General features: G+C 44.6%; 1 protein-coding gene across 3 annotated transcripts in view; it reads right to left on the bottom strand.

The window, feature by feature from the left end:
* Nucleotides 1-25,518, bottom strand: part of LOC137632760 (WD repeat-containing protein 20) — a 94,630-nt gene that overhangs the window by 42,660 nt on the left and 26,452 nt on the right. For 2 of the 3 annotated variants that reach the window (XR_011042115.1, XM_068364838.1), the window contains exon 1: nt 23,457-23,792. The exons of the other annotated variant lie outside the window; for it this stretch is intronic. Coding sequence is in view for 1 of the 2 variants with exons in the window: in XM_068364838.1 (XP_068220939.1) it covers nt 23,457-23,753 (297 nt within the window). In the remaining variant the exon portion in view is untranslated. Of the gene's footprint in view, nt 1-23,456; nt 23,793-25,518 lie in introns of those variants that run through there. 3 annotated transcript variants of the gene reach the window in all.

Below are 25,518 nucleotides of genomic sequence, written 5' to 3'. Positions count from 1 at the left end.
TCCTCTTAGGATGCTGACAGACCCCCAGGAGCTGAAGTATCAAGGGCTGCAACCCATACAACAGGACCTCATCAAACCCCTAATCTGGGCGCTCTCAAGAAATGACTTTGACTACCCGCCAAATCAACCAGGATGCGAAAGGCTTCTTAGCCTTCCGGACAACCCATAAAAACATTAAAACATTTCAAGAGACAGATTAAAAGGATAAGGAATTAGGGAATTGTAGTGGTTGAGCCCTCACCCACTACTGCACTCGCTGCTACGAATGGTCCCAGTGTGTAGCAGTTCTCGTAAAGAGACTGGACATCTTTTAAGTAAAATGACGCGAACACTGACTTGCTTTTCCAATAGGTTGCGTTCATGATACTTTGCAGAGATCTATTTTGCTTAAAGGCCACGAAAGTTGCTACAGCTCTAACCTCGTGCGTCTTAACCTTAAGCAAAGATCGGTCTTCCTCACTCAAGTGTGAATGAGCTTCTCGTATTAACAATCTGATAAAACATGACAAAGCATTCTTTGACATATGCAAGGATGGTTTCTTAACCGAACACCATAACGCTTCAGATTGGCCTCGTAAAGGTTTAGCACGAGCTAAGTAGAACTTAAGAGCTCTAACAGGGCATAAGACTCTTTCTAGTTCATTGCCTACGATCTCCGATAAGCTGGGAATATCGAAAGATTTAGGCCAAAAACGAGAAGGTAGCTCATTTTTGGCTAGAAAACCAAGTTGCAGAGAACAAGTAGTTTTTTCTGACGAAAATCCGATGTTCTTGCTGAAGGCATGAATCTCACTGACTCTTTTAGCCGAGGCTAAGCATACCAGGAGAAGTGTCTTAAGAGTGAGATCTTTCAGGGAGGCTGACTGTAAAGGCTCAAACCTGTCTGACATGAGGAATCTTAGGACCACGTCTAAATTCCACCCAGGAGTAGCCAAACGACGCTCCTTAGTGGTCTCGAAAGACTTAAGGAGGTCTTGCAGATCTTTAGTGTTGGAAAGATCTAAGCCTCTATGCCGGAAGACCGATGCCAACATGCTTCTATAGCCCTTGATAGTGGGAGCTGAAAGGGATCGTCCTTTTCTCAGGTATAAGAGAAAATCAGCTATTTGGGCTACAGAGGTACTGGTCGAGGATACAGAAACTGACTTGCACCAGTCTCGGAAGACTTCCCACTTCGATTGGTAGACTCTAATGGTAGACGCTCTCCTTGCTCTAGCAATCGCACTGGCTGCCTCCTTCGAAAAGCCTCTAGCTCTCGAGAGTCTTTCGATAGTCTGAAGGCAGTCAGACGAAGAGCGTGGAGGCTTTGGTGTACCTTCTTTACGTGTGGCTGACGTAGAAGGTCTACTCTTAGAGGAAGACTTCTGGGAACGTCTACTAACCATCGAAGTACCTCGGTGAACCATTCTCTCGCGGGCCAGAGGGGAGCAACCAACGTCAACCTTGTCCCTTGGTGAGAGGCGAACTTCTGCATTACCTTGTTGACAATCTTGAACGGTGGGAATGCGTAAAGATCCAGATGTGACCAATCTAGGAGGAAGGCATCTATATGTATTGCTGCTGGGTCCGGGATTGGAGAGCAATAGATTGGAAGCCTCTTGGTCAGCGAGGTTGCAAAGAGATCTATGGTGGGTTGACCCCAAGTCGCCCAAAGTCTCTTGCACACATCCTTGGGGAGGGTCCATTCGGTTGGAATTACTTGACCTTTCCGACTGAGACAATCTGCTAGGACGTTCAAGTCGCCCTGGATGAACCTCGTTACTAGGGAGATGCCTCGATCTTTTGACCAGATGAGCAGGTCCCTTGCGATCTCGTACAACGTCAGTGAGTGGGTACCTCCCTGTTTGGAGATGTACGCCAAGGCCGTGGTGTTGTCCGAGTTTACTTCCACCACTTTGCCTCGAAGGAGATACTCGAAGCTTCTCAAGGCCAGATGAACCGCCAAAAGATCCTTGCAGTTGATATGCATGCTCCTCTGACTCGAGTTCCACAGACCTGAGCATTACCGACCGTCCAGCGTCGCGCCCCAGCCCAAGTCCGATGCATCCGAGAAGAGAACGTGGTTGGGTATCTGAACTGCCAGGGGAAGACCCTCTCTTAGGCTGATATTGTCCTTCCACCAAGTCAGACAAGACTTTATCTTTTCGGAAATCGGGATCGAGACCGCCTCTAGCGTCTTGTCCTTTTTCCAGTGAAAAGCCAGATGGAATTGAAGAGGACGGAGGTGTAGTCTTCCTAATGATACAAATTGCTCCAGGGATGACAGCGTCCCTACCAGACTCATCCACAGCCTGACTGAGCAGCGTTCTTTCTTCAGCATCTTCTGGATGGAGAGCAGGGCTTGATCTATTCTGGGGGCCGACGGAAAAGCCCGAAAAACTTGACTGTGAATCTCCATCCCTAAATACAGAATAGTTTGGGATGGGACCAGCTGTGACTTTTCCAAATTGACTAGGAGTCCCAATTCCTTGGCCAGATCTAGAGTCCAATAGAGATCCTTCAGACAGCGATGACTGGAAGAGGCTCTGAGAAGCCAGTCGTCCAAGTACAGGGAGGCTCTGATCTCCGATAGCTCGAAACTGGTACCCCACATTCCTGTAAACAAACCTCAGAAACGGTTGGGAATCCGGGTGTATAGGAATGTGTAAGTATGCCTCCTGAAGGTCGAGAGAGAACATCCAGTCGCCTTCCATAAATGCTGTCAAGACAGCCTGGTAGACTTCATCGCGAAGTTTGTCTTGACAATGAACACATTGAGCGCACTTGCCTCTTACGTACTCCTGCAGTGAACATGGCTGCCAAATCATGGAGCCATCCCTGAGGGACTTGTCTCTGCAGAGAACGTGGCTGTCAGATCACTGGAGCCATCCCTGAAAGCCTTTTTTATGCATGACATAATTGTACAGCAAAACTTCAAAGGCTCGAAAACAGCTGTGAAGTTGACCTGTAAAACCTTGGAGCGTCTCCTGGCCAGGCGCCAGGGAGAGTCTACGAGATTTAAGAAGTCTATCAGGGCAGAGGCAGGAACTCCCAAGCCGAGAACTTCTCTCGTGTCATATCAGACTCTCGCTCTATAAGCCAGTTTAAAAGAAGGGAAAGCAAAGGCTGTATCCCCCAAACTCCTCCTGGTGATAAACCAGTCGCCTAGCAAACGTAAAGCTCTCTAGGAGAGCGAGAGAGCACTAGCTTATAAAACAACGGCTTCGAAGTAGCTAGGCCTAGTGTAAGCTCTGACGTTTAGGCGAACGAGGAGCAGCAGTTACAAAAAGATCCAGACAAAGATCCTTAAAAATCAGCATGATTTAATTAAAGTCCATAGAGGGCTAAGCAGCTTTAGGCTCCTCTCCGTCTGACAGAGTCCTCAAGGGAATATCAGTAGGAGGGGGAACAGCAACTTCCTCATCTAAAGGAACCTTGTCCGATAATAGCTGAGTCTCAAGCAAGGGAGAGACCTACCGTGGTGTCAATGCTTTACAAGCAGAGTCCACATGCACTGGTGCATTAGTAGCGGACCAGGACACAACGTCATGTAACTGCTTGACAGTCTGTGAACTGTCAACAACAACAGGTGAGAGAGACCAGGACGCAACGTCATGTAACTGCTTGACAGTCTGTGAACTGTCAACAACAACAGGTGCGTGAGGACGCACAGCGTCCACTCGAGACTGCTTTGACCGCCTAGATTGAGCAGTCAAAACAACTCTAGAATGCGGAGGTTGACGCACAGCGTCAAAACAAGTCAACTCCGATTGTTAGCAAACGTCCTGAACGTCAACAGGAGCATCAGCAAGTGGCCTAACGTCCAAATGTGGCTGAAAATCCACACGAGACCGCATCGAGTGTGGTTCTAAACAACCTGACTGACGTGACTTAGCTACGCCAACGTCACCAGGACGCACAAAGGAACGTTAGGTTGGCTGAAAGCCAGGATCTCGATGAGATAAACGGCTAGGCTCAACGTACTAATCGGCAGAATAGTCTTCCATAAGGGAGGCAAGCTTATTCTGCATGTCCTGCCGTACAACCCATTTAGGATCAACGGAAATGGTTGCGGTAAGAGACGAGGGTAACGTCTGTGACCGCAAAACATTGCCAACAAAAAGACTCTCGGAGTCTGTGTTACGCTTTTGTTAGGCGGCGAGCAGTTTTCCGATGACTGCATAGGGTCAGAGCTGACCTAATGGCTACAACCAGGACGCTGGACCTGTCCTGAAAGGACTGACTTTCGCTTAAGGGCCTCGAAACCTTGTTTCAGGTTTCTTATGCGAAAAGCCTTCGGATGACGAGGAAAAAATTGTCTCTCTCGCCTTATAGTAGGGGAGATCTTGGTAAGATACACCCGATACCATAGAGGGAACGTCTGTTCGCTGATCAAGGCCTCTCGAACCCATAAGTCGTACGACATTACTTCTCCCCTGGGCTTGGGAGCTTGCAAGAGGTCCCGGACTAGGTGAATGACAGGCACGAACAGACGAACCCTCGGTTACGCAACACTGTAACACTTTGCGCAATATCACTTTATCACTACGATTTTCTGTTTGCACTTATTTCACTGAAATCGAAACTTTTACTGATTTCTACCTGAAGCACGCAATTCTACCCTCATCAAAAGGTAGTAAATGCGAAATCAGTCGTATAATGCAAGCACATTAATACCAGAAAAACAGAGTAAACATCTTTTAAGATAAAAAAATCAGTGGCTGGGGAAGAGACTAAACACTAGTTCATTCAAAACTACGTTTTCAATCTCTCACCGTACATTGCCTGGGGACGAGAATAAAACTAAAAACGTTTTATCCTTTCTCCCCGTACAGAGACTAGGGACGAGAGTAACTCGAGAACAACGTTACCCGCTTGAACGGAACGTTTTCTCTCCTCTCTCTCCCTCCGTCTCTATCTCTCTCTCTCTCTTGATTTTGCACCTAAGAGAAGAGCCCAATTACGTTTCTTAAAAAAAACATGTTATTTGACCAAAGGAAAAAACTGAAAGGTTGTTCAATTAAAAAGTTCCTTTAAAATAGAATTTAAAACATTTAAGCTTTGAAAGAAGAATGAACAAAACGTCAGAGTCGATTTACTCTTTCTGCAAAGTGAAACCGTGATACTCTCTCTCTCTATCGTAACGACAGAGCGCAAACTGCGTAGCATAAATAAACTAAACGTTAGTTCATCTTTGAAAACAGTACGAAGACTATTCAAAGAAAATCTTTCATAAAATATTTATTAAAAATATTCATTTAAAAAGTTTTAAATCATTAGCTCTTTAAAAGCTATTACGATTGAAAAGGGCTCAACGTTGTTTAACTTCGGTTTCCAAGTTAGGACCGCCTACTCTCAGGAAAGGTCGCATATAAACAAATCATTAAAATTTATTTTTATGTTTATTATAAATGGAAAGTTAATCAAAGAGGCCTAATAAAGGCGGTGAGATATAAAATATATAGAGGAAAATCTATAATTAATTTATAACGTGATAAGATAATTGCTAAAGCCTAAACACACTTCCGTCTAAGGGAAGGGTCGGCCATTTAAAAGTCAAATTAAGTCCATACTCTCTTTGTCATCAAAAATTAAATCTATCCAAAAACAAGTTCAAGATTTAAGATGAAGATAAAACACCTGCACTGCGAAAGCTCAAACCAAAATGAAGTACTTCACCAAATATGTTGAGAAAACTCCAGGTTCTACAGCGAGTAAAAGTACGTCTTGTCGACACGTCGACAGAGAAGAAATTGAGTCTTTGTTTACATCGAGAGTGGTATCTGGCCGACAGTTGGCGCTGGTGGGCACACCCACAACCTGTATAGCGATCGCTGGCGAGTTTTTACTGTTTTTTGTCTGTCGAGCAACAGAGTTGCAGCTATTATATATTCACCGGCTAAGTTAAATATTTAAAAATGGCCAAGCTGAAGTCAATTGATAATTGAACAAAAAATATGACAAATTTGGAAGTAATCCATCAACACTAACAACAATTCACTTCCTGAAAGCAAAAGAGATTTACAAAGTTTGATTAAGGAGTAAGCAATAAATCCAAACTCACTTGCTACCAAAAGCAAAGTGAAGCTAGTCTGACTGGTGGGAGGAGGGTGACAGGGGCTTCTTGCCCGCTCCCTCCGCCAATTGTTTAACCCTTGTCAAACTATTCTAATGACTGCATCGAGCTCGCACTGAAAACAGCTCCCTATTAAAGGATGATTAATTGCATTTCCCAAAGGAACAAATAGAAAATAGAATGTTCTTGAAATCAGGTAAAGAATATAGAAAAAGAAAATAAACTTTAAAACATTAAAAAGAAAAAGGTGCAATAAATAACAAATATGAACTCATAAAAAGTTCCAATAAAAATAAAGGTTGCAACATCATTACGAAAAACTGTACTGTACTATGCCACTGCTAATATCCAACTCTTAAAGACTTGCAATTTTCCAAGTATTAATTTTTGGACTAAGGTTGCTAGCTTCATGCCCCTACCCACAAATGTCCATGAGAGCTTAGGCAAAGAGAACACAAGTAAAAGTATTTACTGGCAGTCACCAGGCCAAATACAATACCTATCCAAGTGCTATACCAAACAAATTGAACACTACTAACATTCAATGACCCAATGACTAGCAGCATAATGCCATGGCATGTAAATGATATTACAAAAATAAAAGGACTATGATAAATAGTTGCCCAACTTACACCAGTATCTAAAAATAAAATACTTCCGATCAGCATGAACCCAAAAAAATTATCACAACCTTATCTACCACATCACCAGTTTCCGCTCCTATACCCGTGTCTCCATTAACTGCTTCCCCACAAAAAATTAGACGGTGGTCAAAGGAAATCCCACTTCCTAAAACCAGACCAAGAGACTTGGGCTGGCAAGTGTTTCATCATACTACGTAACCAATTCCTGTTTCATAATGAAAGGTATCAGAAATTAGAAAAACAATTAGTGATAAACTGGGATTAGTCGCAGTCAAGGAAATAAGATAAACTGTAGTGATCGCACTTTGAAAAATGTGTAATATCTTGTTATTACACTTACAACTATCACTGGGGTAACAGGTAAAGAAAAGACTTACATATAGCCTACAACACAGGGATGGATGGATGTGTAGAATTTGAGCCATATGACCAAGCTCTGAGTCTGGGAGGGTCATTTAGTGCCTAGATGCCATTTTTGGGATAAACCTTCTATTGAGCTATAAAGTAAAATTTTAAAGATTAGATTTTATTTATGAAGCTTGGATATATATAGCCTGGTGCTGGGACATGTGAGGCGACATTCTATGTAAAATTGCATTCAAGGTAAAACCCTAGCATTACATTGTGAGGTAAAAGTTAGAAGAGGTTAACAGCAAGATGTTAGAAAGGAAGGAAGTAGGGAGGCGAAGTAGAAGGATATACTGTAAAGCAATTGCAGCTAGAGGCCAAAGCAATGCCTAAATTGTACCACATGTGCTGCATTGATGGCACTACCCTTTAAAGTTAAAAGTGGCTGGGCAGCAAGATGAAAAATAAGAAGAGGAAGTTAAATAGAAGGTTAAAAAGTGATTACACTGCATCCAGGAGGTGCACTATCAATAAGAAAAAAAAAAGGATGATACACGAGATTCATGACTTGATTACATACACCAAGAAGGAGCCGAACAATTGAGCTCACTGCTCCTTGTTATGGCTAAATTTGTTGTGTTTCCTAAAATTAGGTGTTTACGTTTTCTGGCACTTAACGTTTTTCTCCGTTTGTTATCCTCCTCTACCCCTTCGCCACTTTGTTCTTATTCATTGCCTCATTCCAAAGGTAAGGTTCCACATTTTTGTTTTTGTATTTTTACTGTTTGCTCTAATTATACATTTCTTTTACAGGTAACCAATGGTATTGAATGATCCATATAATTATACAGGCATTCGTTGAGTACTGTATAGTGGAGTGCATCCTTTTTAAAATAAATTAATGTGGTGTTTTTGTAGGGCCTGGAACAAATCAGGCTATTTAAATGGAGCCAGCGATCTGCAAAAACACCTTTTTTTTCTGGCTGCTGTCAGACCCTTAGACCAGGGCAGGGGCGTACTGGTCTTAGGTGGTTGTTGAGTCCATGTACTTGGTCCAAGACCGTATCCTTGCCTTCCTGACGGGCTGTCTCAGGGGTAGCCAACCCATTGATGGCCCTCATGTAGGCTAGGACTTGCCAGGTGTATTCTGACTCCTTTCGCTCAGCCTCCGAATAAAACTTCGGACTAGCACTCCTTGGGAGACAGTCGTCTTCGGAATCCAAATCATCATCCACCTCCAAGCTCTCGCACATAGGAGCCTGGAGTGAGTTGAGGTCATCAGCAGAAGGGATGTCGTCTGACACTCCTGCCACTGAAGAATATCTCATAGCTCTCTCTTACAGGAGAGCAGCTTGAGCCTCAAGTTACAGGGACCCATCTTGGTGTCCTTGAGAGACTCTGCAAGACGGCAGGTATTCCTCCCGCAAATAAGGTCTGGAAGGTGCCTGCCGTTACGTAGAAGTCTGAACCTCTCATGCAGGAGGTTCCTCTTCCTCTGGTGGTAGTTTGGAGACAGGTTGTAGCTCCGGTGGCAAAACTTCGATAGGCAAGGGCCTAAAGAAAGACACGAGCGAAATCTCTCACTGAGATCCTGTGCCCCTGCTCGAGTGAGGATGGTGAAGGTTGGTGTGGGGAGGAGTCTGTTTCGCCGTCAGGACTGGTATAAGCTCCAGGCGAGAGTAGTCCTGCTCAATCCCGAGGGGCTCCCTTATACCTCCATGTGTTCTTCAAATGGGCGATAAAATGAGTAGTAGCTCTGGGGCCCACTATAAACGGGTTTGATCCTAGGGTTCGTTGGAAAAACAGGAGGAGGAGGAGGAGGAGGAGGAGGAGGAGGAGGAGGAGGAGGAGGAGGAGGAGGAGGAGGAGGAGGAGGAGAAGGAAAAAGACTTCTCTAAAGGAATCCTCAGTGTATAAGCTATTGCCCACTTCTGCTTGGGTGGTTGAGTTGGGGACACAAACCTCTGTGATCGCTGGGTCGAGTTAACCACTGCCTACCTGATGGCTTTGACTAAGGTGTCAAACCAAGATGGCTACTTTCCCACAGCTGACAGGTCCGGGTGTCCTTGGGGAGGCCTGAAGGTGGATATCGCCTCCTTGGGGAACGCTGCCTCGGTACCTGGAACCAAGGGGGATGAAGGTTGCCTTATCTTGATCAATCCGCACAAGTATCATCGTCTTCCTGAGGCAATCTGGAGTGATAGGAAGAATGGCGAACTTATCTGAAAGTTCCCTGAACCCTTCGGGGAAGGGAATGTGCTGTCAGCCTCTTGATGGCCACTTTACACAGGGTGAAGGTGCCTCCATTGCTGCTGCTACTTCATTGCTGAGATGTCAGGGTGCTAGACCTCCCTTGCTCGCGGGAGCACATGAAGTGGCCATGCAAAACTGAAGATTGCGCGTGGGCTCACACGATCTAAGCGCGGTAGATGGTGGGCTCGGTGGAGAGAGCAGGGCAGGTCTCGTAGACTTCTAGTAACCTGGCGAGTGACGATCATGCGCTTAAGATCAACGAGCAGGTTAGCGTCGATGCGCAGGAGTGACGAGTTGATGAGCCATGCGCAAAAGTGATGAACTGGCGAGCGACGCGTTGGCAAGCAACGTAGAGTGATGGGTTGGCAACTGAAGCATTAGCAATCGGCGAGTCGGTGAGTTAATGTTCAGGCTAGAGGCGGGCAGGAGTGTCGCACTGGCAAACGGCGAGATGGCAAGTTGCGTCCAGATGGAGTAGCGCATAGGAGAGCGCTGGCGAACGGCAAGCTGGTGGAGAAAGGTGATCATGAGGTGAAGTGTGATTGCATTGTGAAAAACAAAATATTTATAGATAGGAAAAATACAAATTATTTTTTGCTGTATACAGTACTATACCTGTATATTTTTTTAATTTCTATGTTAAATTTTCATAATTTGGTCCCTTAACATTGTTTCATTAAATTCTTTCTTTTTGCAGCACGCCCTACTCCCAGTAGGGCTTGGAAATGCTAACTAAAATTGCATTCATAGAATACAGAAGGTCCGGAGCTAATGTGGACGAATCATGACTACCATGAATGACTAACGCCTGCCTGGAAGAGGCTGTATTTACTTTTAACAGGAACTATTTTGAACACATCTCCTCCGGTGGCTACCTAGTGTGAGTGTACAGTCTTATCCCTGACCAACTTTTTCCCATCATAGTGTAAATGCCTCTTATCACATAGTGACACAGTTATCCCAGGATTAGGGTCACATGTTTGTTCCCAGAAACGAAGGGGCCTTAAGGTGAGACAAAAAGGTTTCAGCCAAAGACAAACTAAGTGATGTCAATGTCCAAACTTGCTGTCTGTGTGCGTAGATTATGGAGTATAATGTTGCGGGGCTCTTCTTAGCTTGAAGCTTCCTTATGTCAACCTTTACTGAAGTGGCTCTGTCGTGATGTCAAGACACAGAATAGGTTTTGTATCTAGGGATGGTAATTTGAAAAAGGATTTTGAATTTTTCTTATCCTGTTTTCTTAAATGAATGCTAAATGTATAAACTGATCCTGGTGTCTTTATGACATATAGTATGATACCTTGGGTTACTGTCAGTGTCTAATGGTATGCAGTTTAATGTAAAACATTAGGATTTTATAATTATCATGGCTATCATATCTGTTTAAGTGGAATCATGTTTTTATCCGTTAAACTTTTTCAGTTTGTTTATAATTATCTTTATTTGATTTAAATTTGAAATATACACTCTTGGATCTTCAATAACCGTTGTAAGTGTTTCCTTTCCTTGCATAACGACCCCTCCTCTTACACCCATTTTTATTCAATGTGTTAGTTGCTTCCTTTCTAAAAATATAACCTGAGATTCAAGCTATCTATCATATTACAGTATATACATACCGTTGGTTTTCCACGGAATTAAATCAGCAATCATGCTACCTGTTTATTTAGCAAGCTCAAGACAAGAGAAAATAATAGGCAAGTAAAATTCTAGCTGGGTCCCCGTGCCCAGTATAAAATCAAGGGGTGGCACCCAGTGCCCAGTTCATCCTTGATTTTTTACCCTTTACCCAGATTTCTGGGTATTCCACCGTCTCTTTTTGTATAGTGAAATGTTCAAGTGTGGTCAGCATTCAGACACTAGGCAGTCTGCGTGCAACATCTGGCCACAGTCCACTACAGCGTGCAAGAGAAGAGACCGAGCGTCTGACAGAAGAGCGACAATCATCAGCAGGCGAACAATGATCTGCAGAGCGTTGATCACAAGCTGGCATGTGACTATCATAAAAAGAACATCTATCACGAGCAGGAGAATGGCGAGAAGCTCATCGATCTCATGAACTGGCGTGCTGCCTGATGGAGGGCGAAGAGGAAAGTTTGTGACAGCGTAGAGGACTACAGTCCCTGGAGAACGAAGAGATCCGAGGGTGGCATGAGGACTCCTTGTCAGCAGAAGGTCACCGTTGGGGACGCGATCGGGTGCGCTGGTCTCGACCACGCACGGGACTAGCAGGAGCAAGTGAAGGCGAGAGATGGGCCTCGCAGACAACTAGAGCGTCAACAGGAGACAGGACTTCTACCTCAGAGGAACCAGGAGAATGCCCCCTCAGGGCCCAGTGCTGCAATAGTTCTAGGAAAACCTACTTGGAAGGAGTACCAGTAACACCCAGCAATGGCCAAACCTACAACACATCAGAAAGTGAAAAGGAGTCACCTGAGGCCAGGGGCAAAGTTGCTTCTCTAGGGGATGCATCAACGTCCCCGGATCCCATAGGTTGCCCTTTTGTTAGATGGTATACACTCCTACTCGACCACCCCTCAGAAGAGGCCAAACGAGCAGGAGCTTCGGGCAGAGAAGACGTCTGAGGCTCCTTCGCCCTTGAGGAAGACCCTAAAGGCAAAGCCGGCACCCAAACCTTTCCCACTGGGAAAGAGACCACTCCCTACACTCCACACAGTTGTTACCAGGAACAATAAAGGCAGGTCAGGAACAGGAATGTGCCCTTTGAAAGGGCGAACATCCACAGTGGGGGATCACTCGCGAAGAGTCCAAGACCGAAGTCCGAGGACTAGCAGCAGTATCGTCAGGAGAAGGTCCAGGAACGGGCGAAGGTCGAGGGCCAGAAGACAACAGAAGAGGAGTCTCCTCTGTGTGGTAAAGCTGTGAAGATGAGGCTAAAAAGCCGAAACGGCGCCTTTTCACCGATGGCAAAGGGAGACCTCAAAGGCAAAGTGGAGGGCGAGCTCCGCGAGATCGCCAACGCCCTCTGGTGGCCGGTGGATCAGCAAACTGACCTTTAGAAGCAGCAGTCCTCCAAAGAGGAGTCTATACGAGTGAACTCCTCCAAGGAGAAGAAACACTCGCAGGAGAGACAGACGAGAGACTTAGTTCCCCCCTCGAAGGATGATCAGGAACGGGGGAAGCGCAACAGCTGAAGAGACAGGGGCGTCTGCAGCAGCAGCAGGAAAGACTCCTCGGACACCACTACGTCGATGAACGACAGAGGATCCACCTCTGAAGTCTACGAAGGCTACACACTACTACCACAGATGATGAGCTGCAGCAAGGAGTCCTTGGAAGGCGAATCCGAAAGCCATAAGGATGACCATACCTGAACTAAAGGAGAATGACACATGGCCTCACCTGGGGGGAGAAGTGGGGCTGCTTCGCTAGGGGAAGCAACACCATCTCTCGAGGACCAGGGTTGACCAACAATTAAAGGGTCTACACTACTACTCGACGGTCTTTCGGAAGAGGCTGAACGAGTAGGAGCTTCGGAGGAAGGTCGGGAAGTGGAAGAAGTAGCCTTGGATATTTTCCCTTTTGAAGAAATATTTGAAGGAGAAATATCCTGCTTTGACTTCTTTTTCCGCAGCCGTCCAAACCTTTCACACTAGGAGGCAGACCACTCCCGACACTCACTACACTTGGTATCTCTATCACACTGTTGGCATCTGCAGGCGGGACAAAGGGTGTGACGATCAGTGTCCACGGCCGACAAGAAGGTACCGCATGGGCGGCCATTATGTTCAGAGCAAGTTTGAATGGTCGGCAAAAGTCAACACACACACACACTAATAAAGAGAAAGCACAAAAAAAAAGCAATTAATGTCAGTCCAAAATAGGTGAGGATGAAGAATGGCAACGGCCGTTCGCTATCCGAGCCAAAAACAGTGAGCTAATTCACAGATGTGTGAGCGGGAGTAAATCATCAGGGATGTACAATAAATATTCAGCATATATTCCAAAGTAGAAAGGCAGATAGTTACGAATGGGTTCTTACTTTGACAGCATTCAATGTAACTTCACAAGTTTGGAAAAAGCTTGTAATGCATCATAGGTAAATATCCTCTTCGTGAATAATTCTTATAAAAATTACAGTATGCGACTTTCATTGGAATTTATATCACAAATAGCAGACCTTCAAAATTTAGAAGATGAATAGGAAACCCTATTCTACCTATAGGAAATATTTGAAAAAAAGTTTTAGGAATTATTTTTTTCCCTTGACACTGGCCTTTCAGATCTTCCATTACTTTTAAATCTTCCCAGACTGTACCATCCTGTACGTAGTACTAGGTAAGCAGATAATTCCAAGTCGTGTCTTCTCCAACACAAGGCTTTATACCAGCCGTGACCAGATTGCTACCTGACTGAGGATTCAGTGGAACTTCAGAAGCTAAAACATTTTGTTGAATAGGTTGACACAATTCTTGAAATACTTTACAGTATATTTTTGTTTCATTGATTTCAATATATATATACAGTAGTATATATATATACGTATATATATAATATATATATATATATATATATATATATATATATATATATATATATATATATATATATGAAAAATTTTAAGTAATTTTTATTTTTCCTAACATACTTACCGAAAATTACCTCTTCGGAGGGTCCTTGGACCTCTCTCGATCTCGACCAAGATTTTCCGTGCTACCCCCCCTATCTCGCTCCCGATAGTTCCTACCCCCGCCGCCAGGATAATTCCAGCGGCCCGGATTAGGGCAGGTCACTGCTTTTCCCGGGTCAGGATCTCATTAAGTCCTCCGTTTAGCCCGACTCGGCAATAGAAGAATGGCACTCGGGGACGGAAGGGAGGGCCATTACTCAGAGGTAATTCTCGGTAAGTATGTTAGGAAAAATAAAAATTACTTAAAATTTTTCATTTGTTCCGACACGAATACTTTACCTCGAATTACCTCTTCGGAGACTTACACTTTAGGAGGCGGGAGAGCCATTCTGCCACTTGGTTAGGCACATGGTGCCTGGAGGGCTACGTAATGCGGGGGTACAGAGAGCGGATAGGGGGTAGCAGGGAAAACTTACGCTTATAATTTTAGGCTTACCTCTTGACATTTTCTCTACTGAGTCTTCTCCTGACGAAGTAGGGATGAGACTATTCACTTGTTGGGGACGTCTTCCAGCCTGCCACTACACAGCTTGGAGGGCGGCGATGACTGTCCCAATGGAGAATCCATCCAAAGACTTTCTTGAGTAGTCTTTGAGTTAGTGGGCCGTGAAGGTCGACTGGTGTGACCAAGTGCCGGCCTGCAGGATCTGGCCCACTGCCATATTTCTCTCAAAGGCCAAGGAAGTGCTCAGGCCTCTGATGTCATGGGGACGGGGAGTGCCTGGTACTGCCACCTTGTCTTCTTCATAAGCCCTATTGATGACTTGTCTCAGCCAGAAGGAAATAGTGTTCTTGGACACTTGCTTCTTATTAACGCCTGAAGAGACGAAGAGGTTCTTGGCACCCGGACGGAGATGGGCCGTCCTTTCCAGGTATTTCCTGATCGTCCTGACCGGGCATAACTACAGGTCGTCCGTATTGCCTGTCTTGGGGATGGCTGGAGAAGAGAAACCTTCAAACCTCGGGTCCCAGACTGCTGGGTTCTGAGTCTTTGCTACAAAGGAGGGTACGAACTTGAAAGATACCTCCTTCCACCCTTTGGAGTGTGCCACGTCGTAGGAGAGACCGTGGATCTCACCTACCCTCTTAGCCGAAGCTAAGGCTAGCAAGAAGACTGCCTTGAGGGTGAGACCTTTGTCCCCGATATCTGAGTGGTTCAAAGGTCGGACGACACAACATTTTCAGGACCTTGGCCAGGTCCCATCTAGGCACTCTCCTGGCTTGGGGAGGGAAGGATTGTTCGAAACTTCTAATCAGCATCCCTATGTGTCTTGAGGTCCCCAGGTCGATGCCTTTCAGGAGAAAGACTTGGCCTAAGGCTGCTCGTACTCCTTTAATAGCCGGGATTGGCATTCCTATTTTATCCCTAAGGTACACTAGAAAATCAGCTATGTCAGGGACCAAGGCTTTGAGAGGTCTTATTTGTTTTGTCGCGCACCATTTCGTAAAGGCGGCCCACTTCGCCTGGTAGACTACGGTAGAGGATTTTCTTAGGTATAGGGACATCCTCTTGGCTGTGGAGGAGGAGTACCCCTCCTTCTTCAGGAGTCGCTCGATAGTCTCCAGGCGTGAAGGCGAAGAGAGAGAGGGTTGTCGTGGAACCTGAGGAAGAGCGGTTGACTCAGTAGATCTGACCTGACGGACAGAGGCCACGGCGGTTGACTCGATAGGTCTTTAGGTCCGCGAACTACTCTCTCTGTCTAGCCACCAGGGCGCTACCAAAGTCATCTGTAGGCTTCGAGCCACCTTTATTCTGCTGAGCCCATGTCTTATCAGCGTGAAAAGGGGGAAAACGTACACATCCAGATTGTCCCACTTGTTCTGAAAAGAGTCTTCTAAGGAATCTTTCGGGGTCTTGTACAGGGGGGCAATAGACTGGGAGTTGGGCGTTGAGGTTGTTGCAAGTCGGTCAACCACCGGGGAGCCCCATCGTTGAATGATGAGCTTGGCTATTCCTGGGGGAAGGGACCATTTTGTCCCTACTATGTGGCCCATTCTGCTGAGGCCGTCGGCCAGGGCGATTTACTTTCCGGGAAAGAACCTTGCTAACATCACCCCTTGATTCCCTATCACTCAGTCTAGATTCTCTATGGTGAGATCGCCCAACTCCTTCGATTACAAGTACCCTGCTTGTTCATGTATGCCATTACCGTGGTGTTGTCGCTCATCCACGCCACGGAGTTCCCCTTTAGCAGACTTGTGAAGTGTAGGCATGATTTCTGGACTACTTCCAACTCCAGGACATTGTGTGGAGTTGTCTCTCCCCTTCCAACCAGGTCTCTCGTGCCGCTTCGTCGAGGGGAAGGGCTCCCCATCTCTGGTTGGAGGCGTCTGTGAACAGTAGGAACGGCTGACTAATGAGCCTGAGGTGTCATATCTTATTCTCCGAAGGGAAAAATTCTCCCCGAAAAAAGGTCTAATGTCATTCCCCAGTAGTTCATTCCGGTGGAAGGGGATAGATTTTGCTACTTCGGGTAGATTCAGTTCCCCAGATCCTTGCCAAACTGGAGGAGACTTCTCCCTTGTTCCTCCAAGAGGACCTTTGAGGAGGGAAGAAGCTACCAGCCGTCCAGGTATCTGCTAAGGCGAATGCCTCGTTCGTGCTCAAGGACAGCAGGACCGAATTCTGCGTGTCCATTAGAAGTCCGTCATCTTGACGAACCTGTTGAGATCTGACAGATCTATAACCGGCCTCCCCCCCCCCCGGTCGCTTTTTCTGCCAGGAATAGGCGACTGTAGACACCTGGTCCTGGGAGAAGAACTTCTTCCATGGTACCCTTCTCTACCATGGACAACACCTCCTCTTGAAGGGCGGTCCTCTTTAACGGGTCTTTAGGATCTAGCCATCTATCCGGTTGGCCGGAAAAGGCGTGGGTGGTTCCGTTAGGAATGGAAGTCCGTAGCCCTTCTTTAGTAAGGACACTGTCCAAGGTTCCGCTCCTTGGGCCCTCCATGCTTGCCAATGACGCCTGAGTCATCCTCCAACCCGAAGGTTGGGTGGGGATAGGGAGCCTCCCACTCTTCCCTTCTTCTAGAGGGGCGGCCTGACCTGCCACCCCTAGAGGCGGGGTAACCCGACCTGAAGGAGCTAGAAGGCGCTGGAGCTCCCCTGTGGAGGGGCTGAGGCGTTGCGGACCAGGAGGACGAGGGCTTCTCTCCTCGTAGTGCTGGTAGATGCTTGGGGTGTCGCGGCACTATCCGAGACAGATCTCTTCTAGGGTGGTCTCCTAGGAGTCGTAGGTCTGGGGACGTTAGCCTCCTTCTATTTCAAGACCTTCTCCACTATGGTTTCTCGTTCCTTCCGAGGAAACAGAGATTCTCCCCCCAAGGGAAAGCTGCGATGAGTCGCGTCCCCCTGTCTGGTGCCTACCAAGACACTTACGCCAGAACAGTGTTTCGCTTCCAGAACACCCAGTTAGTTGTTAGTGTGAGAGACTGAAAAGTCACTAACCTAAGGGTTGAAGGCCTTGCTGGACTTATAGTTTTATAATTTATTTATGAAAGATTTATTCTAATGTTGTTACTGTTCTTATATTTTATTTTTCCTTGTTTCCTTTCCTCGCTGGGCTATTTTCCTTGTTACGGCCCCGGGACTTATAGCATCCTGCTTTTCCTACTAGGGTTGCAGTTCAGCAAGTAATAACAATAACAACAACAACAATAATAATAATAACAATAATAACTTATTGCAGACTATTTAGCTTCACGACTATCAGGGTCCCTGAAGTCTGGGCTTCTCGTTAAGAATTATTCTAGATGTCTAATGATGTCAATACCTAAGAGATTTATTGCTCATGACGATCGATATCCTTTCAAGTGTAATACCTGAAAGAACATGAAGAGTAGACACATTCGTGTAAAGGACACACCTGGCAATCATGTAAAAGAAAATGATTTTTATCTCAATATAAAACATGAATGGGTTTCCATTTTTTTTTAATCGATTCCAATAGGGCACTCCCCGGTCGCTTCGGTCCTGGAATCCCAGGCACTCCCTTGCGGTGGTACCGGTTTCCCCGTCGGGGAGCTCCGCACCCGGTTCGGGGTCAGAACCGGCAACACCGTACCGTCGAGGACTACTGTTCGTGTATTCTCTCCGGGGGACGCGGACGCGGAACCTCGTGGGCTGCCCCAACGGAGGGAACCGTTCCTTTTAAGTCCGAGGGCCGAACCAGCTGCGCTGATTCGGCCAGGCTGCCCGTAAATAAGCCCGCTTACACCTGCGGGCGGGCTGGGGGACGCGGACGCGGATCCCCGTGGGCTGACCCGATGGAGGGAACCGTTCCTTTTAAGTCCGAGGGCCGAGCCAGCTGTGCTGATTCGGCCAGGCTGCCCGTAATTAAGCCCGCTTACACCTGCGGGCGGGCTGGGGGACGCGGACGCGGATCCTCGTGGGCTGACCCGACGGAGGGAACCGTTCCTTTTAAGTCCGAGGGCCGAACCAGCTGTGCTGATTCGGCCAGGCTGCCCGTAAAGAAGCTCGGTTACACCCGTTGGCGGGGTGAACCGGAGGCTTCGCGGTCTTACGCCTGCCTGAAGAGGCCTTCTCGCATTTCTCCCTGCGAGGGTTATATCTGCGTCTGGAGGATGGCCTTCGTGGTGAGAAAAAACCCTGGGTTGTCGGTCCGGGGGACGCTGCAAGACAGACCTGGGGGGCTCCTTCTCGGCGAGGCCCTCGGCTGCAGAAGAGACTGAAAAATACGCTAAGAGACTGGAGAAGAATTAGAGACATTTTCCCCCACATGGGGTCATCAGAGGAGACGTGGCCTGCTTGCACCAGGACTCCGTCTCCCCACACACTCCCGAAAGTAGTACTTACCTCGAACTACTTCTTAAGAGTTATCTTCTACACAATAAACCAACCTCGTCTCCTACTCTGGGTAGGAGAGGGTGGTAGGGAAGCTCAGCCCGGCGGGATGCCCGGCGCTAGTCTTTTTAGGCGAACCCTTCGTCGCCCACTTCCTCTTGGTGCTATACCGCACCCACTCAAATTCTTGGGGAAGAGCAATGGGCACTTCCCCTCAACTGACTTACCTCGTCCCCTACTCTGGGTAGGGGAAGATGGCTGTATAAGAATCTCTATTCGACGAGGCATCGGGAATTAAGTTGGAGAAGAGAGGCTCGTCTTCCTACGAGCCTCTTGGATGTATTCTTCCTTTTAGTGCCGAAGTGCACTCACTGCACTACGTTCCAGGACCAGTAGTCCTGACACGTGGTTGAAGAGGAACATAAGCTGCCCCTACACGGCAACACCGAGGATAAGGGGAGGAAGAACGATTTCTTGTAAAAAGTTTTCCTTTCAGCTATCAATTCCTTGAAGAAAATCAAGGAATACAGTTCCATAACGCACACAACGCACGACACAAGCACTAAGGGAATGAATTAAACACCGGGTAAGGACATGGTTGAAAAGTGAACGCACAGGAACACTTGGGAGGTACACTGCGAAAAAACACAAGTCCGTACACTGGGAACACGTGGGATCACAACGCGCCAAAGGTTCGAGAGTTTAACCGAGAGAGAGAGTGAGATGATTCGCATCTCACGACCTAGGACTTAATGAGATCCTGACCCGGGAAAAGCAGTGACCTGCCCTAATCCGGGCCGCTGGAATTATCCTGGCGGCGGGGGTAGGAACTATCGGGAGCGAGATAGGGGGGGTAGCACGGAAAATCTTGGTCGAGATTGAGAGAGGTCCAAGGACCCTCCGAAGAGGTAATTCGAGGTAAAGTATTCGTGTCGGAACAAATATATATATACTGTATAGATAGATAGATAGTATACATATATGAATAATATATAGTTTTTGTTATTTCCTTTCCTTACAAGGTTACTTTAATTGTTGGAGCCCTTGGGCATGTAGCATTCTTCTTTTCCAACTAGTGTTATTGCTTGGCTAAAAATAATAACAATAATAATAATAATAATAATAATAATAATAATAATAATAATAAGAGCAATCAGAGATTTCATATTAGGTAAAATTACGGTAAATATATGATACTTTAATTACTAGCGAAACTGGAATTCACAATAAGAAATGGACGAGTGCTGGCTAGTTTGGTATTTTTCTCTATATATTTAATAGGGGCTGGGGCATAATAACTTACATATCGGTCGATTAAAATGTGAAGTATGTATTTAACTTTATGTCCATTGTTTACATCTGAGAGAATAAAGGGGCGTTATTGCGCATGCATTGGTTCCGATCCATTTGGGTAGCTTTCTATGCATTTACAATGACGTATCTGTCAGGTAGTCTTTTTTAGACTAATAAATAGCTTACAAGTACTTCTTCCCAAGTTCCCGTATGTTGTTCTACAACAACCATTTTTTTCCACCCTCCCCTTCAGTTTCAACTTCACCACCATCACACAGACGTCTCCAAGAGGGAACTTTAGGGAAATACTATCTATTTTGAAATTTAGAGTAATTTAATTTATGTTGGCAATTGATTATATTGGAAATGCTCTCCGTTCAATGTATAGCTATTGTTACTAATGTGAAATTAAAAAATATCCGCGAAATAAGGATGCACATTTTTTAAAAGCTCATTGCGTTTTCTCTCAAAGGTTAGTGTCCCAATTGTGATTCTGACTTGAGTTTTTAGGGAAGACCAGCACATTTTCTACTGCAATGCTTCGGTATAGGTGTCAATCATAAGGTAAGGAATTTTTTGTAATTTACTTTATCACAATGTAAAGATTTATTTGTGATTTACTTTTAATTTGTGACCTGGGGAGGGGGGTCCGGGAGGCTTGCCCCTGCCAAGGGGTTGTGACCTGGGAAGGGGGTCCAGGAGGCTTGCCCCTGCCAAGGGGTTGTGACCTGGGAAGGGGGTCCAGGAGGCTTGCCCCTGCCAAGGGGTTGTGACCTGGGAAGGGGGTCCAGGAGGCTTGCCCCTGCCAAGGGGTTGTGACCTGGGAAGGGGGTCTGCCCCTGGCTAGGGGGTTGTGATCTGAGAACTACTAGGTTAGGTTAGGTGGGTTTGTTAGGTTCTGTACCCTTTTAGAAATCTCAAAAGTGTTGAATAATCACATTTAATCCCGTTTTCGCAACTTAAATGATCCCTATATTTTCCCAACTCGTTATCTTGTGATTATTTTACATTTCTGACCATTAATATTGCTGTAAATCAATCGTTTATGACATTTCCCCCACCCAAAAATCCTGGTTTTCGATTGGTATTCTCCATAATTGTCTTTATTTTAAGGGGTCCAAAATCTCATTAACGGGTGGTTTGCCCTAATAATCACGATAAGAAATACATAAAACATAAGAATGCGTAAGAAAAATATACGGTCCCTGTATTTGGCTAAAAATTAAAGTATAATATATTTACCAAAATTACTGTACATTTTTAGAATAGAACTGGTAAGTATTTTCAAGATGAAAATATGATTCTAGAGTAGTTTTATCTGAAAAAAATGTATTTCACCAGATAACCAACCCAAGTTGAGGTAACGGGGGATCACCCACTGGTAATGACACGCCAATGTAGGTAAGATTTGGTAGGGATGTTTTGGTTAAAACATATTTTCAAATAAAATTGGACTGAATTTACTTTTAGACCTGAGCTAGGGCCATCACCGACAATTGGCTACCGCAGGGTGATAGGTGATACCATATTTCTGATAACAATGGTCAGATTCATACAAAACTCTCAAAGCATATAGAAAAATTATTCTTAATCCCAAAATACAGTCCACTTCCAAACTGGAATATAATTCACTACAATTGTTATCATAAGCCTCAGCCCTGTTTATCTGGGAAGCTATGCCACGGTACATTGCAGCATTGCCAACTTTTTCTAACTCTAACGGTTAATATAGGATGCTTTAACTTCTAGGAAAACTGCAATTCTCTATAAGGAATGGACGAGTGCTAACTCTGTATGACTAATGGGGGGCGGGGCCATAACAGCTTAAATATTGATTAATTAACATATGAACACCATTTCCAACTAATGTTTTTATGTATCTGAACATTAATATTGCTGCAAATCACTAGTTACTTGTATTTCCTTGCCCAAAAACCCCGGTTTCCAACTGGGATACACAATAGTTGTTTTATTGGGGGAGGGGGGGGAGGAACAACCATGAAGGAGTGGTTTGCCCTAATATTCAGGTCAGAAATGGATAAAACATGATATAACCAACTGAAAAAATATAAAGTATTTGACAAAAAATTAAAGTATCATAGATTTACCACTCCAACACCTTGGATTCAGCCTGTAGAATTGCGCTTTTCCTATGGGGGCCTAATCAAATTTAAAGTTATAACATCGCACTTCACCTTGGCAAGGAAAAATTACCATTAAATTAGTAATTTGGTCATGACTAACTTCACTAAGCAATCTTCTGTATGAAGATTTGTAAAATGGCAGGCACTGGTTGGCTCAGGTATGTAAAAAAGGAAAGTTCCGTCACATTTTACTAGTAAAGTGGTAATGCGTTCGCCTTGCATTAGCATGGCGGCAAATTGATACCCGCCTCGGATCACGACTTTAATTTGTTTACTGCCGAGGTTAGGTTTGCCCGGCTGACGCTCTAGTGAGCATGTCTTCGGATAATACTGGAACTTGTCATTTCCGGAGGACCTCATTATCTCTACTGAGATTGGATGGCAGGTGCGTCTGCCGTTCTCCAAACTATAATAACACCCTAAATCAATCTTAGGTTTTCTAATATGGTAATCAAAACTGTCCTTTGGTGGATTAATACCATAGATCCAGCCTAGCCTAGACAAGGGTTAACCATAAATCATAACTAAAGGCATATCATCCATATTTTTAAATAATTGAAATCCATTTAAAATAGCCTGAGCCAAGTCAATCTCACCAGCAGGACAGCCGAAACACTCGACCCTGGCAAACCGTTCAAGATAAGATAGGTCACCTAAAACAAGAGTCCTGTCTATGACAAGTCTATAAAATCAGTTGACAATTCCACCAATTCAGGTCTCGTCTGACCAGGCATAAGGCCACCAATTTTATGGGAAACTAAAAATAAAATAGGAATGGTTTTATTATAGTTCCGGACAGGAATTTTTAATAAAACCAAAAAGAAATAGTTTCTCCTGTAGACAAAAAACCCCGTTTTCTTCGAAAATGACATCTATTTTCCGGCCTAATATACAGTTAGTGAGATATACCTTAATATATACTATAATAATGGGGGGCTGCCCCGACCGGAACTACAATTTCACCATAGGAATCTTATGATCTCCATAAAACCGTCACTTTAAACTTGCCGTCGTGTCAGACTTGCCACGGCCGATTCGACCTCTAAACCTGGTCAAATATCCGAAGAACTAACTTGACCCGACAGCCAGAATGACCCGAGACAGGACCTGGGTCAATGCCCATTTGTTTTGACCGTGATAATCGACCCCCAGGTCAACCCCAGCCATTTACAACCATCACTACGGCTACTACTACTACTACGGGCAGCCTTCACGGTTTAGCTAAATACGGAATACCAGGCAAAATGAAGCGGATACATACCTTCTTAATCCCTCTATACGTATATACAAACAGTTCTCTTCCGTAATTAAAACATATTTTAGTTCTGTCTCCGTTATTCACCGAATTCACACAACTCCCACTATTTTCGGGTAAACAAACGAATGACACTCTAACAGGGGGGCTCGAAGATCCACTCCCCCCTCCACTACTACTATAGGCTACTCTATTAGGTCTACTATACTCGGAAAGTGGTAAAAGTCTGTAGACGCCTTCTATCGTTGTGAACTGAGTTTTAATTTCCTCTTTAGTCCCAGATTCACCTCCCTGCACCGCCATGTTTTACCGTAACTGTCTGTCTGTCTGTCGGTCTGATGGATCATCACAACTAAGCGGCCAGCTACCCATACTACAATCGGCATGCCAATAATTTAGTTAGTTACATTTATGTAGTTATTAAACAATCTTACTCTTAAATTTCTAGATGAATTTAAAATATAAACAGCGGCTTTATCTTTGACAATATCCATCATTTTGAAAATGTTTTACCTTCGTCATAGAATTGGGCGTATGGAATTCTCGTTCTGCAACTTCATTAAGTCGTATATGTTATATAATTGAATCACAAAATTTTTATTTAATCATTATCGATGTTCAATATTAGCTGGTATCCCTGTAGTATTTTCGTTTAAAGGTGTTATTACTTCAGGTAGTCGAACCGATTTCATTGATGAAGGCCCGGATGGAACTAAGCGCATGCGCTGAGTTCTATAGCTCATCCGGCTGAGCAGAGTTGAATCATATGCCATTCTATAAACATTACTCATTCTTATTCAATTAACTAAAACTCCAAATTGTTGTGTGACTCATCTATATTCTATAATGTTTCGTTTATTCGATATATAACAAGAATAATGAAGAAAAATTCCGTAAATTACAGCGGTTTGTAGAACACTTGACATTTTTTCAATCTACATCGGTGAAGTATGCTCTCACTAGAAATTACACCTGCATGAGTCGGTTGTGCTCACTAATTACATGTATGCATATCAATTAGGGTGCGCTAAGACCGCTTGAATACTGACACTGTACGGTATCTAAAAGACCATGAACCTTCATGTTGTGATAGTTGGTTGAACTGTTTGCGTGTAGGCTATAACAATCAGCTGCTGCGACCATATTGTTAAACATTTCATCTTTAATTATTATTGACGCATAATTATGTCTATTAATATAACGGACCTATATATTCATAGTCTTAACTATAAGTTGGACGCTTCAATATTTCTAAACAAAATATTAATAGAGAGCAATAATAAGATTACCAAAATATGCAGACTCACTATCGTCTCCTTACCGGCTATAACCGCTTGTAAGCAACTTGACTTCAACAATTTAATAAATGACAATACTGTAATAGTTGTTGTTGTTGATTATACACTCCTCATTTGCCTTACTCTTCTTAATTCAGATGTCTTCAAGTAGATGGATATAGAAATTAATTGGTGTTCGAATCATATATTCCAAAATATTATTCTATGTTCCCTCTGTCAAATTTGACTGAATGCATTTTTTTATTGTAGTTTCTACTCAGTGTGTCCGACACAGCCTCACCCAAGTTGGTGTTCTGTGTGCGTCACAGAGCAAAACTATTTTCGTTCATTAAAGTAACTGGGTCTTATAAAGGTATCGGTGATTACGGAGGAAAATCGGCATTTGTTACCTATGAAAATTAAAGGTTGGTTATTCGACTATTCGTTTGTTTTTATTATTTTATGATCTCTCTCTCTCTCTCTCTCTCTCTCTCTCTCTCTCTCTCTCTCTCTCTCTCTCTCTCTCTCTCTCTCTCTCTCTCTCTCTCTCCTATATAATAAGGAACAAGTGTCTGGCTATATATTTAAATATATATCAATTTCCTGTTACGCTCAGGAGGGAGAGGGAGTTACCATTCCCTGGTGAGAGTTGATACCTGAAGTACACTCGAAAATCTCACTCTCCCACAAATTGCCAAATTAGCAGGTTATAGTTAGGAATAGGGGATGGGTGGGAAGGGTTGAACTAATCTGTGAATGTGTGCATATTTATTTAAATATTTAGACTTAAT

This window comes from Palaemon carinicauda, chromosome 42, assembly GCF_036898095.1.
Source record: "Palaemon carinicauda isolate YSFRI2023 chromosome 42, ASM3689809v2, whole genome shotgun sequence".
In the NCBI taxonomy this organism is placed as follows: Eukaryota; Metazoa; Arthropoda; class Malacostraca; order Decapoda; family Palaemonidae; genus Palaemon; species Palaemon carinicauda.
The sequence above is the reverse complement of the archived record's forward strand: the minus strand, read 5'-3'. Positions and strand labels throughout refer to the sequence as shown.